Genomic DNA, 14863 nt, shown 5'->3' on the forward strand with positions numbered 1-14863 from the left:
AATTATATAGCTCAATCTGAATTATTGGTTTAATAAAAGTCTACACAATAATTACAAAGCAAGGATAGCAAAAAAATTTAGAGAGCTAGATTTAATTATTCAAACTAAGTTTTAGGATTAAATTAAAAAATCACCTTTGTGTTTCAAGTTCAAAAATTAAATTGATTAAAAGGGTCAAAAAATTTAACCTGTTTAATTTCTTTAAACAAATTTAGGGCAATCCAAACTTAAATGAAAAAGGAATTTATGTTAAAATGTCTTTCTCGTCGGTTTGAGTGGTGACCTAGGCTTGAATGATGAAAATGAACCTTTGCGCCGCGTTACTTAAAATCTTGGTTTCCTTAGCGCTTGCCTAATAACAGACAGAATAAATAAATAAATAAAATTTAATTTAATTTAAGAAAATAATAACAACAAAAAGCCTTCATCCATAAGGAAACCAAACTTGCCTGTAATTACGCGTGTGTATAGTGTAGCAGGTATTTTTTTTTTTAAAAATAATTTAATCTTTTCTTTAATTCAAGAATCGAACATTCTTGTTACAATTTCTACTTTTTTTTTTTTTTTCCTTCTTCTGAACAAGCTTAGGATTTCTTTTCGTTTATTTACATTATTGAATTAGGAGGTTTTTGTTGTTGATATTCTGATCTGATCGCCAACAGTCATGTCGATGCTCGATTCCTTCTTCAATAAAGGATTTAAAGCTGCCAAATGGTAATTTAATTACTTCCTTCTTTCTTCTTCTAATTTTATGATTTTCGTTTATTAAGGGGGTTTATTATGAATTATGCGAGTGGGAATTTTTGGGTTCTGTTTGGTTTCTGGGTAAATATTTTTAATCATGCTCTGGTTTGCTACTTCTGGTGTTTTGAAGATTTTTTTTTTTTATGTTCAGTAAAACCCTACTCAAATTGACTATACCGCGCATAAAATTGCTGAGAAATAGGAGAGAGATTCAGATAAAGCAAATGCGTCGTGACATTGCTAAGCTTCTTGAAACTGGACAAGAAGCTACTGCTCGCATTCGGGTATAATTATGTGCGTAATTGTTCTCGCTGGTTAAATAATATACAGTCCAATTGAGTTTTTCTTTTTGCCCCATTTCAGGTAGAGCATATAATAAGAGAAGAGAATATGATGGCTGCTCAGGAGATCCTTGAGCTATTCTGTGAGCTTATTTCTGTGCGTCTTCCAATCATTGAAGCCCAAAGGTTATTTCTCATTGTCTTCTTGTTTCCAGATTATTGTCTTAGTTGGTGTTGTCTTTTGAAATTAGTATCCTGAAAGTAATAGGCTGAAGTTAGCATTGATTATGATCGACTGTTTAAATTTAACTTGCATTAAAGTAATCTAAATTTATCTTGAAGAGATTTGGTTGCATATTGGTGGGAATATTTGGAATAGAAGTTAAAGAGATTCAGTCTGCTGTATATTTAGTCATTTGGATTTTACAAATGAAATGTTTTGGGTTTATCCTGACAAAAAATGAGAAAGAACGTCAGAGACTGAAAATGTTTGCATATGCATTATTCAGATGGATGTGTGAGTTTTAGAATATACCGTGGGCTTTTTCATTCAGACTAAACTTGGCCTGCAAATTTAGATAACAACTTATTGGTTAGCTCAACAAATATGCTTATTTCATTATTGTCCAAATAAATAACTGAAGGTCTAATAAGTTGTCAAGAAGACAAAAAACAACCCCTTAGTTTCCAATAAATTTCTATTTTTTGTTTGCTGGAATTGAATAACATTGTTGTATTCCAAATAAGTGATGCTTGCCTGAATTTTTAGAGAGGCTACTTAATCGGCATTACAGCCATATGATTGTAACTATTGTTGTGCATTGTTATTTTGTTCAAGTAACAGGCTTACTTGGAAACCCATCTCTGTACAACTCAACAGAATATCATTTTCCTATCTTGTTAGTATTTTCTATGTGGATCATTTTCATTTATTTAACCCAGTTTAGAGCCCATGTCCATAGATTGAAGACATAAATTAGAGAAAATGCAAGGAGAAAATAATTATTGTAAATAGTACGAACTTGCATACGCACTCGAAGAACAGGACTTGGAAGCGCATAAATATATGATGTCCTTGTATAGTTTTGGCAAGTATCATGTTCATTTGACATCATATCATGTGAGCACTTGTCTTACTTCATATGCTGCTAAGGTTAGCCCTAGTTAATACGAGTTAAAAAAAAATGTAGCAGCTCAAAGTTAAAAACTTCTGTCCTAGAAATCAATTGTCTGAAAGTCAAATTTACTTCAGGGAATGTCCTTTAGACTTGAAAGAAGCAATATCTAGCATCTGTTTTGCTGCACCAAGATGTGCCGATCTGCCAGAATTGCTGCAGGTTCAAATGCTATTTGCTTCCAAATATGGAAAGGAATTTGTAGCTGCTGCGAGTGAGCTTATGCCAGAATGTGGAGTCAATCGCCAGGTTTTATGAACTTTCACCTTGTGTTTTTGCATAATTCCATAGGAAGTGATGTTTGCATGTTTTGTTTTCTAGTGACAATGTTCTTGTAAATTAAAATGCTGCAGTTGATAGAACTCTTATCAATTCGTGCTCCTTCACCTGAAGTAAAATTGAAGCTCCTGAAGGAAATTGCTGAAGAGCATGAACTAGATTGGGATCCAGCTGCCTCTGAAACTGAGCTTTTAAAACCACACGAAGATTTGTTGGTAAGTTATATTGTCTTGCTGCTCTATTTTTGTTTTTGTCTTTTTTTTTTTTTTTCCCTCCCTTCACATGCGCCCTACTTTGTCAGAATGGTCCAACACAGTTTGTCAGTGGCTCCAAGCTGCCCCTTCCAAAAGAGAAACATGATGAAGAATTGACCTCCATTCCTGATAATGCCCATGATAAACAGCCAGAGTCTGATTCAGACTTTGACGAACTGGATTTTCCTGAAGTTCCTAAGGTGTCTTTACGGCCAACTGCAAATGCTGCCTCGGCACCAGAAATGGAAACTATACCAGCTACTGCACAACGTGGCATTGATAACGAATCATCAAATTCCCCTACATCCTATGAAAATCTAGCACCAGAAACTCATTTAGAAGATGAAGATTTAATTAAAGAAAAGCCAGTGGCTGCCAAGGAAGAAAAACAGTTCTTGCCTTTTATGTCTCCCCCTTCGGCATCCCCAGCATCCATTTCCACAAGACTGAATAATTTGTCGCATGTCTCTAGGACAAAAAGTGAGGCCAACGTAGATCTGCTGGATGTTGTAGCCGCTGCTCAAGCTGCTGCAGAAACCGCTGAACGTGCAGCTGCGGCTGCTCGTTCAGCAGCTACTCTTGCACAGGCCAAGATTAGTGAGCTTACCAAGAAAAATAGTGAGAAATTCCCTGATGATGATGAGAATCCATTTCATACAGATATTCCTGCTCAATCAGCTACTAAAGAAAAGCCACATTTTGATCATCAACCCTCTTTTGGTGATCGCAATGGTGTCTCAAGTTATCTGGGTTCGCATCAACTTTTTGAAGGCCACCAGCCACCTGAATTACATGAACTTCCTTCTTTTGAAAAACTGAAGGTGGATTATGATTCTGCTAGTGTTCAAGGTCCCGGGCAAGGGTCTGTTCATCACCAGCCTCAAAGATTGCCTTCAATGGACGATGAATCGTACTTCTCATATCCAAATTTGTTTACGACACAGAACCCAAATGTTGGACTCAATGCTCAGTCTGTGACGGATAATTCCCATTCTACGCATGGCGTTTGAGTTGTTGGATCTATTATCGTGGAACTTATATAATGTGGTATTGATACTCCTATTTTAGATGTGAAATGTTCGACATGGTTTTGGATGGGTGAATTTCTGTTGGCTTATTCTGTGATGTATTGATGAAAGTTTAGGATATACTGTACAAAAGTACTTTTGTTAGTAATAAATGTGCTTTTTAACGAATTTTAAAGCACGCTGTAACCTCAAAGGCAAGAATTGATTGAGCAGAAAGCATATAAACAGATATCAGGTCTATTATTCGTACAAAACAGATCACAACATACATCTCCTTTCCATGAGTTGAATAAATCAGTTCGAACTAGATGTCAAATCTATTATTCGGATCAATCAGTTCAATTTACTACTGGATGTCAGTGCTCCCCACAAAATATTAAGGAAACATTTAGAAAATAATAAATAAAGAATAAACAAAATTATGTGGAATTATGGCTTAAATAGTTGAGGATAATGTATATGATTGGACTGATTATAATTAAATTAAACAAGGCGCACAAATTTGCAGTAGGCCATTAAACTGAGGCAGCATGCATACAAAAAATAATAATAATAATAATAATAATAAATCCAGTGGCAGCAGACAAATTGCACGTCACTAATGCTGCTGCCTCGTATGCACAAATGTAATGAATACAATACATAATAAACTTACAGGAGACTTAAATCAGGATGACATGTTCATCAAATCAGGAAGGCCAAAAAATAAAATAAAAGAGAAAATTACAATTAAAAAATAAATAAAAAATAAATAAAAAAAACAGTGAGTATATGAATTTCCTCTTTACTTGTAGCTGTGCCAGGGTCACCTTGGACCAGATAACTCTACCGCATGCAGATTTTCTGTTGAGTCAACAATCCAGTCAGAATTAGGATGAGGAGCTAGCTCCACCTCTTGCCGGAGAACTTCTACCTTTTGCCACTCATCCCATCTCTCCGCTAACCCATCCCCTTCGAGCATTCTAACCACTTCTGACATTTTAGGCCGGTCCATTGGAGAGCCTTGTGTACAGAGTAATGCAACCTGTATTAGCTGCTCTACCTCAGATTCTACATATTTGTTCTGAAGATCAGGATCTACCAGCATTTCTAGCTTTCTCTCTTTCAGAAGTCCTTTTACCTAGTATCACAGTCAAATCAGATGGACGAACAATTTGACTGAACAAGAAAGAAGACAGTTGATGGAAGCTGAAAATTTTCACAAAGACATTATAGAGTTGATCCACTTCCAAAGAGAAAAAAAAAAAAGCCTATAATCTTGCAATAATCAAGGGAAATGTTATGACTAAGACTCGGGCATTTGGATATTGCAAACTCCTACAAATTCCATTCAGATAAATTATTATCTGTGTGCACAAGTATACTCCCTTCTTTCTTTTTGTGGATCTTGTGCAAACTAAGTTCGAATCCTTTGGGAAGGTTTTTTAATCCTTTGGGAAATTTATTGAATTTTCTCAAAATGAAGGGAATATGCATGCCATTCATGAGTTTCACAATGATTTTACTGCATAGTTGACATATGAAACTAATAGTAAACTTTGATCCATATCAAGATAAGGATATGACTACATAACTATGCATGAACGCAGTTTGTCTTGGATGCATGTCAAAATTCCAATATGATGGTTACAAAAGATGAATGAGCAAACACCAGTAAAAGAGTGCATACCCAATCAAGCAACATGACATCATCATCATTTGCAAGCCGAGCAAGGTCAAAAGCCCTCTGTCCGGTAATTAGCTCCAGAAGCATGATCCCATACCCAAAAACATCTGTTTTTTCAGATGATTTTCCAGTAGAAAGATACTCCGGAGCTATATGCCCTATTGTTCCACGGACAGCAGTAGTTACATGAGTATCCTTGTAGTCCATCAACTTAGCCAACCCAAAGTCCCCAACAACAGCCTCAAATTCCTCATCCAGCAAAATGTTTGCAGCTTTAACATCACGATGAATAATTTTTGGGTCACAATGATCATGCAAATAAGACAGACCCCTAGCAGATCCTAGCGCAATTCGCTTCCGTGTTGGCCAATCAAGAGGAGGTTGAGACGGTGGGCGTTCTACAAGCATCATTCACAAAATTAATATAGCAGAGGGTCAACATTAAAGTAAGAAAATTTGATCACCCAATCATACAACAAAAGATGTGAGGCTGGTAAAATATCGATGATAAATGGAAGAGGAGCTAGCTTGCCTCGTAAACAGGATGCAACACTTCCATTTGCCATGTAGGGATAAACAAGCAATCGTTCAGTTGGTGTCATGCAAAACCCACGTAATCTAAGGAGATTCCTGTGGACAGCCATGCTTATCATCTCTACTTCTGTTTGAAACTGCAGCTCCCCTCCAGGTGTGCGCTCTTCTTTCAGTCTTTTGACAGCTACCAATGAGCCATCCGCTAGACGTCCTTTGTAAACTTTACCAAATCCTCCTCTACCAAGAATGTTTTTGTTGCTGAAGCTATCTGTTGCAACTTGTAATTCTCGCAGTGAAAACCTTTTAAGCTGTCCTAGGTGAACTTCAGGATCCTCTTCAGCTGCGAAATAACAAACGTGAATATCAGACTGACAAAGTGACAATAAAGATCAACAATTTTTAGTTTCCAGTTAAAATGCTAACCAGGTACATCAAAGAAGAATTCTTGAGGTTTCCTACGACGCCACCAAGCAAATGCTATTGCAGGTGCAGCAAACAGTAAGGCTGCACCAGCAGCTACTCCTCCAGCTATTGCTCCAGTTGCACTATTCCCTCCTGAAGTTTTGATGCAATGGAAAAATACAAAAATCAGCAAACAAGTTATCAAATTATAAAAAACAATTGTTGGCAACAAATACTAATCAATCAATAAGATGATGCACTTCATTCAACTTTTGAAAAGGTACCATAATATTCTTCAATAATCATTACAAAAATGAGAAACCTGCCTACCCAAGGTGAAAAGTGAGTGCCCCTGAAGATGGAGTCAACTTTGCTGATTGATAAATGTACCCTAAAGGAAAATTGCAGAATAAAACACAGAAAAAGAATAATAAAAATAAGCTTTTTAGGTAGGTGATAAAATAAGGTGCAAGATTAGTAACCCTATGCAAGATCAAAGGAATGCTACTAATACTGTAAATCTTGTAAAATCAGAAACCAACATTTCTTCCATGACATTAGGATTAGATCCTAGTTATTGATCCCAATTAATGATTTCATTTCTCCAATCGATTCAAAAGTTCATAACTTAGAATGTTTCAAGGAAATCCCATTTTTTCCCCCTAAACTTTGACACTTTGATCAATTGAGTCCTCTTACTTTAATTTGAAACAATCAAACTGTAAACTCTTATTTCTAATCAATTGAAATCCCTAGCCAAAGATACATGACCCCACGTGATAGTAATGGATATGAAGAATTTTACATAATTATGTCTCCACGGCTAAAATAACCTCATATGGAAGCGATAAGGCAGTAAATTTTCCACCATTTACATGTAATACCAACAATTTTTGTCCTATTCTCTAAGCTAACATCTGCAAGTAGAGCCTACATACTTTTCCCATTAAAAATCTTTATTCTGTCACTTCCTAATAGTTCTCTTTAGTGTTGTCTGGTTGGGAACTGAAATGACTTAAAATTATTGTTCAGGAGTCTAATCGACCCAAATTAAAGTAAAATAACTCAATCGAACTGATGTGAAGTGAAATAAGCAGCATAAATAAAACAGTGCAATTAACAGAAATAATGTGCTTCAGCAATTAAATTAGTGAAATGGCGCACGTTAAGGAAGAAGCACTAATCATGCCAGTTCAGTAAGAAGTCAGCCATGCCAGCCAAAGTTGTTAGAATTGTTACAAGATCAGTTTCTTTGGCAATGAATTAGTTAGCTTGTTGTAATTCAATATAAAAAGAAAGATTGATTGATTGTAAAAGAATATTCTGGATCATTCATCTCCAATAATACTATCTTCTTTTCTTCATCAGTAATATCTTCTTCCCTATCTTTCTCTTTACTCCTTGTTCTTCTTCTGTTCTTATTCATGTAATTGAGATGGAGTGTGTACCATGATCGAAGTGTCAAAGTTCAAGGGCTACAATTGGACCTCTCCCTAGAATGTTTAAAAAACCTTCTTTTTGGATAAAAGTATAAGGGAAGAAAATAAGAGGCCTTTATAAGAGTTGAATCCCATATTGATGAAGTTAATTTGTGTATTGATAGCATATATAAATTGGACCACATAACATTACAGAAAATCAATAAACTTCAAGCATACAAGATAGGCCCACAGGGCAAAGGCACAGTATTGCAAGCATATAACATAAACATGATATCAAACTTAAGTTCAAAATGGAAGTAAATGGAAGTTTGCCTGGTGTGGAAATTGGGGGTGGTGGAACAAATGGAGGAGGAGGCGAAAAAGGAGGAGAGCCTGGGCAAGGATGCGCAGTTACTGGTCCACACAAGTCCAAGTTGTTAGCAAAACTGCAAATGCAAAACAAGCCTTTTAGAAGAATTCCAAAATTGCCAGTCAAGGCATGCAAGTTCAATTGATAAGCAAACAACCTAATGGGAGTGAACATTGAGAAGGAACCATTATCTGGAACAACGCCTGAAAGAAGATTGTTTGAGAGGTCCCTGCAAAGTATAAAGATTATGCTTATTAATCAACCCACGGACACACACACACACACACATCAAAGAGATTACTTCATGACATAACGGAAGGGGCTAGGCACTCACAACACTTGAAGTGATGAAATATTAGTCAATGACATAGGAATGGGACCCACCAAGCTGTTGTTGTTAAGCCGGCTACCCTTGCACAAACATAGGCAAGAACCAAAACAAATCATTATCTGCATCAATTGAGATGCAACTGCCATAATGATCAATAAAAACCAGCATTAAGGTGAATTAATATATTCAGAGGAGGGTATCTAGTATGCACATATCGAAAACATAGCTTATCTCTTTGACTTCGGGGACTATGCATGTGTTTGTGCACCAAGGGCGTTTGCAATGGGTGTCCTCCAATGAATGCATAACTTAAACATGTGACAGTCATTAATTCACATCATAAACTATTCAATCAAACAATTATTAATCCTACTTGCACTTCATTGCAAAATTAGTGTATTGCAAAATACACAGGAATGATGGTAACAAACACTGATGTTACTATGATATCAGTTTGACAATTGAGCAATACACATTAACATTAAAAATTTTAGTTACACAGCAAGTGTACTTACAGGAACCGCAGTTTTGACAGTTTGCCCAAACTTTCCGGGATGGGACCAGAAAAGCTGTTTAAATAAAGATCCAAGCTCACCAAGCTAGTCAAATTCCCAAGTTCATTAGGAATTGGTCCACTTATGTTATTACTATAGAGCTCCCTGTTAGAAATATTCTTAGAAGTAAGAGGTTGAAAATAAAATAAAATGTGTCAACTGATAATTTAATACTTGAAATATTAACAAATGGCCAAATGATGTTCTGGAAATGTATAATTAGATCATAAGCATAAAATTTTAATCCATTTGAATGGAGCAAAACACAAGGAACTTTATGATGCTGAAAGCCTTCAACTATGTTTCACAAAGAGCTTCTATAGTTCTATGGAACCTATTTATACATTATGCAGTCTATATTTGCGCATTATTACATTATCTCAGTAAATGACAATAAACGATAACCACCAGTATCACACCATCCAAATATAATCTAATTCTAAGATGTATAGTAAAACATTCGTAGCATCTATATAAACTAGCAGAAGTCATGTTCAATTTTCAAAATTTGACTACAGAACCTTTCAAGCGTGACAGTTATTACTTGAGCACACCTTAAGTTTGACGAGTTACAAGAAAATATTATTCTATACAAGAAATTATGTCCTCATTGATTTTTTTTTTTTTATTTCTTGTGAACTTGATGAGAATTATTGGAATTATACATTCTTTTATAATTCATTGGTTTTGTTCTTCGACTCCACTTATTTTACTTTAAGATCTTTGATTGGGATATTATAACAATTTCGTCAACCATTTCAAAGGGAGAAAAGGGTTAAGATGGTTCTATGATTATCCTGTTACATAGATACCGAATTATTTGTGTTTCCATGAAAACAAATGCAAAATTAAAAGAAAAGAAAAGAAAATGCCATGCTTGGAGTGTCTATCTGTCGCATAAGCACATTATGTCCTGTTTCACAGCATTTTAAAGGGTTTCTCTCACATCACCAAAAAGGGAAATTCTCATGGGAGCTAATAAAACCAATTGTTCTCCGACACCTCTATTTAAAACACTGATTAAATGGGGTAAGAGAACAAATTCATGAAGTTTTTCCTTTTGTTCTTCTCTCTTTCCAACCAGTTGGTGTATTAAAAACAGTTAGCTTTCAGATATAAATTATGCTGACATACTTCTCTCTAAGTGCTCTGGCAAGCTTTTTAGGTTTTCCATCTCTCTTAGAAAAAGGTGCAGAATTTGACTCTAGAGATTTAAAAAAATAATAAAAATTAAAAAAAAAAAAAAGAACATGCTTGGAAATTACAACCTGAATAAAGGTAAAATACACTATAAGCCATGTCCTAACCAAAATTAATAAAATACCTTATTCATTTCACAGAAGAAACAGGAAGGATATAAAACCACTAACAGAACATATGCACTTGCAAAAATAACTTAAAGACTAGAGCATTGCATTCTTGCTGCACCCTTTTGACAAACAAAATATATCAATGAACTTTAAAAGCAGAATTAATAACTTACAAGTATTGCAAGTTTTTAAGCAGGCCAAGTTGTGGAACTAGCTGACCAGATAAAGCAGCATTTCCAAGATCACTGAGAAACAATGAAGAAATATCATAAAAGTGGCAGAACAATATAATTTAATTTAAGTAATTTACATTTTAAGTGAGTATTTGGAGGATATCAAAGAAAAACAAGAAAACATACACTCTTATAACACTATTATCATTGTTGCAAGTAACGTGAAACCATGTGCAAGGGTTGACAAGGGTAGGATCCCAACTTTGCAGGACATTGTTAGGATCAACCAGGTTGCTTCTCAGGCTGTGCAACGCATCACCTGTTGCAATGAAAAACTTAAGAGAACAAAAGCAACCAGCAAAAGATATACTGAGGACATAAAATTGGTAAAAAAAAAGTTCCAATAGCATGTAGAGTTCCCATGAGTACTATATCAGGATTTACATGCATGATAAGTTCCAGGACACCAATTCTCAAGATTAGAGATTTTGATGTTGAATGTGTAAATCATATTATCAGTTACAATAATAATTCAAACCAAGCAATCGGTAGAAATGGGAAAAAAGAAGAAGAAGAAGAAGAAGAAGAAGAAGAAGAAGAGAAGATTTTATTAAAATAAAATAGCATGGAGCTTAAGGCTTTCTTCATTATATGGGGTTGGATTGTACCAACTAGCCATGTAGAACACTGTACAATTTGGGCCATTGAAATAATATCATGCTAAAGCACAGGCCAAATGCCAAATATATACATAACAAAGTCTGAGTCCACCAAAAAAATTACGATCAATATTAGAACCATTCCACAAAAGTATTTGGAGGGACAAAGAAAATTAACTTAGTATCTTGAGATATTTTCTCACTAATAAGCAAAAGCCATTTTCACTAAAGTCCCAGTTTCAAGTAATAAATAGTACAGACTACCAAAATATCTAAGCTGCAATAAAAGATCAACATTCAACTCATCAATGTTCCTTACAAAAACCGGGCAGAATAATAAAGTAATAAACGCTAGCAGATAATGAAGGATTCAATAAGATCACCAATAACCATTATCACAAAAGTGCATGTACTGAACTACAAAAAGGCATTATTCACTACAAAAATTATTAGTAAGGGGAAAAAAAGACATTTCCACAACAAACAAAGGAAAAAATAAATCCAGATCAAACTCTTCAAATTTAGAAAAAGGAAAAGAAACCCAGCAAAATATAGTATTGAAAAAGCAATAAATAGAGTACCAAATCAAAGACAAACCTTAACCTTACCTTCCATATTACACAAAACTAACCATAGTGGATTCAGCAACAAGATCAGCCACACAAAAACCAAGGCTCCAACTTTCCTCTCCATTACACTTACACTATCAACCACACGCACACTCTTCCTTAAAATTCTAACCTCTCAATCTCCTCAGATCCAAACAACAACATACCAAAACCCAGCTCACCATTAAAAAAAAAAGAGAAAGAAAACCCAACAAAACCCTAACTTTATAAAATCTCTAGAATAAACCCATCATTATTATCTTCCACCAAATTACCTTCTGAAAAAATCAAATCCAAAAGCAACAATCTTTCTCTGATCCCTTTCTCTCTCTGTATCTCTATCTATCTGTCTAATTAACTGGCTCCAAAAGGCAACAAAGAAAAACAAAAACAGAGAGAAAAAGAACAGAAACAAATAGAAACAAATTCAAAACATTTTTCACCGCTTTGCTTTTTAGCCAGAAAACACAAAGAAATAAACTTTCCTTTTTAGCTTCACTTTAAGTGAAGTGTGTATGCTTATGCTCAAGCCAGAGAGAGAGAGAGAGTAATTTAAAAAAAAATAAAAAATCGAGACCGTTTAATTAAATATGAGAGAGAGTGTGTGTGGGGCTGCCCGAACGCAGTCAAAAAAAACGCATTCGCGCTATATCGTGGACAGTGACGTGACCCGTAATAACACCGTTTTCCGGTCAAAATGTGGGGCCTACCGCCATATGTGTGTTCTTTTATTTTTTTAATTATTTTTTCGTGCCATGTCCGATTCGCTGCAAATTGTTATAATGACACTAGTCATGTTATGCTGGTGAACTAGTGATGGCTTTTGGCCTGTTGGGGTTAGTAATGCTTCTCCGTTTCTGTTTATATTTTACCGGTATTAGAACTCGTCACGCGAGGAGTAATATTATTATAAAATAATTTTTTATAATATTATTTAAAAATAATAAAATTATATAATAAAATAATCGTGAAATGCATTACAAAATTGCATTTCATTGAGATATGCTAAAAAAAATTGTAATGTTAAGATGTGTCTTCTTAAATATGTTGTGAAGCCTTTTACTAAGTATGCAATAGCAAAAGTTATACATGGTATGATCTAGGGGTGTCAAAATGGTTTGGCGTGTCAGATTCGATGCGGATTCACTTAACACATGACACGATTAGAATCAACACAACACGACCAATTTAATAATTGTATTAAGTTTATCAACACGAACATGATATGATAATTAGGCAAGTGACGCGAACACGACACTTTTAACCCACCTAATATTATCAACAGGTTAAGTAGGTCGTGTTGACTATATACAATCCAAGTAACCCACTTAATATCATAAATAGGTTAAGATGGTCCTGTTGATCTGTATATAACCCACTTAAACTACTTATAATATTTTTAAATACCTATTTAACTCCAATTGTATTTAAAAAAAAATTCAAACATAAAATGTTTAAATTCTTCAATATTCATAACTAAAAAAAAGTAATACAACAACAAAATTTAAATAGGTTTTTAGTTGGAGTATTTATATCTACTACTAAAAGTGTCTCTTTACTCTTAAATAAATGAGTCACTCGCCAAACCTGCGTGTCAACCCGCGACACGATACTTTTATGACATGAACCCATTTAACATCAACCCTAACCCATTTATTTATCGCATTGGGCGAATCGTGTTCGAGTGTCATGATCTATTTTGACACCCCAACTATGACCTGCATCAAAAAATACACGCACATTATTAATGTATTTTTTTTTAATAGTGATAATAATTTTGAGAATTTAACTAATTATATTAAAATAAAAAATTAAGCATTTTTTATTTTATGTTTATGATTTATCATAAATGATTGTTTATTTATTTGAAATATTAATGTATTGTACTTATTTAGTGTAGTGTGTTCTAAGCGTGTGGATGTCCTATTTTTTTAAAAATTATCGTATAGTATATTGATAGAAGTAAAAAATGAATGAGAAGATAAGTTGAATGTAGTGATAAAATTTTTTTTCTCTCCATTTTAATAATATAAAAGCATATATTTATAAGATAGATGAAGTAGTCATTGTCCCATTCCGAGTGAGAGACAAAGCTATTAAGTACTAAATAAGTATATGATAAATACTTTCTTTGACCGAGCGTTATAAATTCTTTATTGATTTGTAATGCTCAATAAAATTGTCTATATTAAATATATTTAATACTTTTGATTTATTTGTTAGTCTATCAAAAGTCCCCTGATAAGTTTCAATCATTTATGTTCGAGCTCTTTTAGTCTTTTTGAATTTTTAACTTTGAACTTCTTAAACATCAATAGTTAATTCTAAGCTTCTTAGGCTTAGAATATTATGAGCTCGGAATTTTCTTTTTGAATTTTTAACTTTAAGCTTCTTAAGCTTTAATAGTTAATTCTGAGCTTATTAGACTCAGAATATTTTGATCTCGAATTTTTCTTTTTGAATTTTTAACTTTGAGCTTCTTAAGCTTCAATAGTTAATTATGAGCTTCTTAAGCTTAGGATATTATGCGATCGAAATTTTAACTTTGAGTTTCTTAATTCTGAGCTTCTTAGGCTCAAAATATTACGAGCTCGAACTTTTCTTTGTGAATTTCTAACTTTGAGCTTCTTAAGGCTCAATAGTTAATTCTGAGCTTCTTAGGCTTGGAATATTTTGGTGAATATGCTTAGACTTAGTCTAAATGATGAGAGTCAAGAGTTGGTTGAATAATGAGCGCTAGGGCTCGGAACTATTTAAGCTTAATAAATGGTGAGCGCTTGGGCTTGAAATTAGTTAGTCCAATAGTGTTAATTTTGAGTTGTAATAATGTTGATGGGTTGGGCCACCAATAATTTGGCCACCCTTGGGTTTTTTATCCTTAATTTGTTAATTTAGTTATTCTTATCCTTAGTTGGTTTAGATTAATCAATCCTTATGCTTAGTTTGTTTGGATTAGTTATTATGATTCCTTTAAGGATCAGGTCTTTTAGATTTAGTATAAATAGCTTTGTTATGTTCTTAAACAAATGATTCAATGAATTAATACATCTTTAGATTTGTTCATGCCTTTGCAT

The 14863-nt window shown here is 34.1% G+C and overlaps 2 protein-coding genes across 4 annotated transcripts; one reads left to right on the forward strand and one right to left on the reverse strand.

The window, feature by feature from the left end:
* Nucleotides 1-329: 329 nt before the first annotated feature.
* LOC105648034 (Regulator of Vps4 activity in the MVB pathway protein) lies at nt 330-3929 on the forward strand. 2 transcript variants are annotated; one of them, XM_012234287.4, is made up of 7 exons: nt 330-479; nt 623-714; nt 896-1028; nt 1108-1211; nt 2278-2449; nt 2554-2694; nt 2781-3929. In XM_012234287.4, exons 2-7 carry the CDS (start codon nt 665-667, stop codon nt 3741-3743), a joined length of 1563 nt encoding a protein of 520 aa, XP_012089677.1. In that variant the 5' UTR covers nt 330-479; nt 623-664; the 3' UTR covers nt 3744-3929. The 2 variants fall into 2 exon arrangements, with proteins under 2 accessions (XP_012089677.1, XP_012089678.1); XM_012234288.4 differs by having other exon boundaries at nt 335-479; nt 663-714.
* Nucleotides 2780-12343, reverse strand: SERK2 (somatic embryogenesis receptor-like kinase 2). Of its 2 annotated transcripts, XM_012234291.3 has the most exons (11): nt 11790-12343; nt 10709-10841; nt 10523-10594; nt 9001-9144; nt 8489-8560; nt 8312-8383; nt 8118-8230; nt 6385-6516; nt 5960-6301; nt 5431-5825; nt 2780-4881 (listed from the first exon to the last, which is right to left on the reverse strand). In XM_012234291.3, exons 1-11 carry the CDS (start codon nt 11872-11874, stop codon nt 4567-4569), a joined length of 1875 nt encoding a protein of 624 aa, XP_012089681.1. In that variant the 5' UTR covers nt 11875-12343; the 3' UTR covers nt 2780-4566. The 2 variants fall into 2 exon arrangements, with proteins under 2 accessions (XP_012089681.1, XP_089582553.1); XM_089726427.1 differs by lacking the exons at nt 10523-10594; nt 10709-10841; nt 11790-12343 and having other exon boundaries at nt 8489-8565; nt 9001-9141.
* Between the last annotated feature and the right edge of the window lie 2520 nt (nt 12344-14863).

Source organism: Jatropha curcas, chromosome 9 (genome assembly GCF_041381405.1).
Source record: "Jatropha curcas cultivar XTBG-Jc1 chromosome 9, XTBG_Jcur_1.0, whole genome shotgun sequence".
Lineage (NCBI taxonomy): Eukaryota > Viridiplantae > Streptophyta > Magnoliopsida > Malpighiales > Euphorbiaceae > Jatropha > Jatropha curcas.

What these genes read in the sequence shown, in the direction of transcription:
- SERK2 (XM_012234291.3), bottom strand. Translation starts at nt 11,874, where the DNA reads ATGGAGAGGAAAGTTGGAGCCTTGGTTTTTGTGTGGCTGATCTTGTTG. An exon ending in CTTAAAAACTTGCAATACTT is followed by an intron (nt 9,145 to 10,522) that starts GTAAGTTATTAA and finishes TATTTCTAACAG; the next exon opens with GGAGCTCTATAGTAATAACA. An exon ending in TGTTGCATCCTGTTTACGAG is followed by an intron (nt 5,826 to 5,959) that starts GCAAGCTAGCTC and finishes TGATGCTTGTAG; the next exon opens with AACGCCCACCGTCTCAACCT.
- LOC105648034 (XM_012234287.4), top strand. Translation starts at nt 665, where the DNA reads ATGTCGATGCTCGATTCCTTCTTCAATAAAGGATTTAAAGCTGCCAAA. An exon ending in AAGCTACTGCTCGCATTCGG is followed by an intron (nt 1,029 to 1,107) that starts GTATAATTATGT and finishes GCCCCATTTCAG; the next exon opens with GTAGAGCATATAATAAGAGA. An exon ending in AATGTGGAGTCAATCGCCAG is followed by an intron (nt 2,450 to 2,553) that starts GTTTTATGAACT and finishes AAAATGCTGCAG; the next exon opens with TTGATAGAACTCTTATCAAT.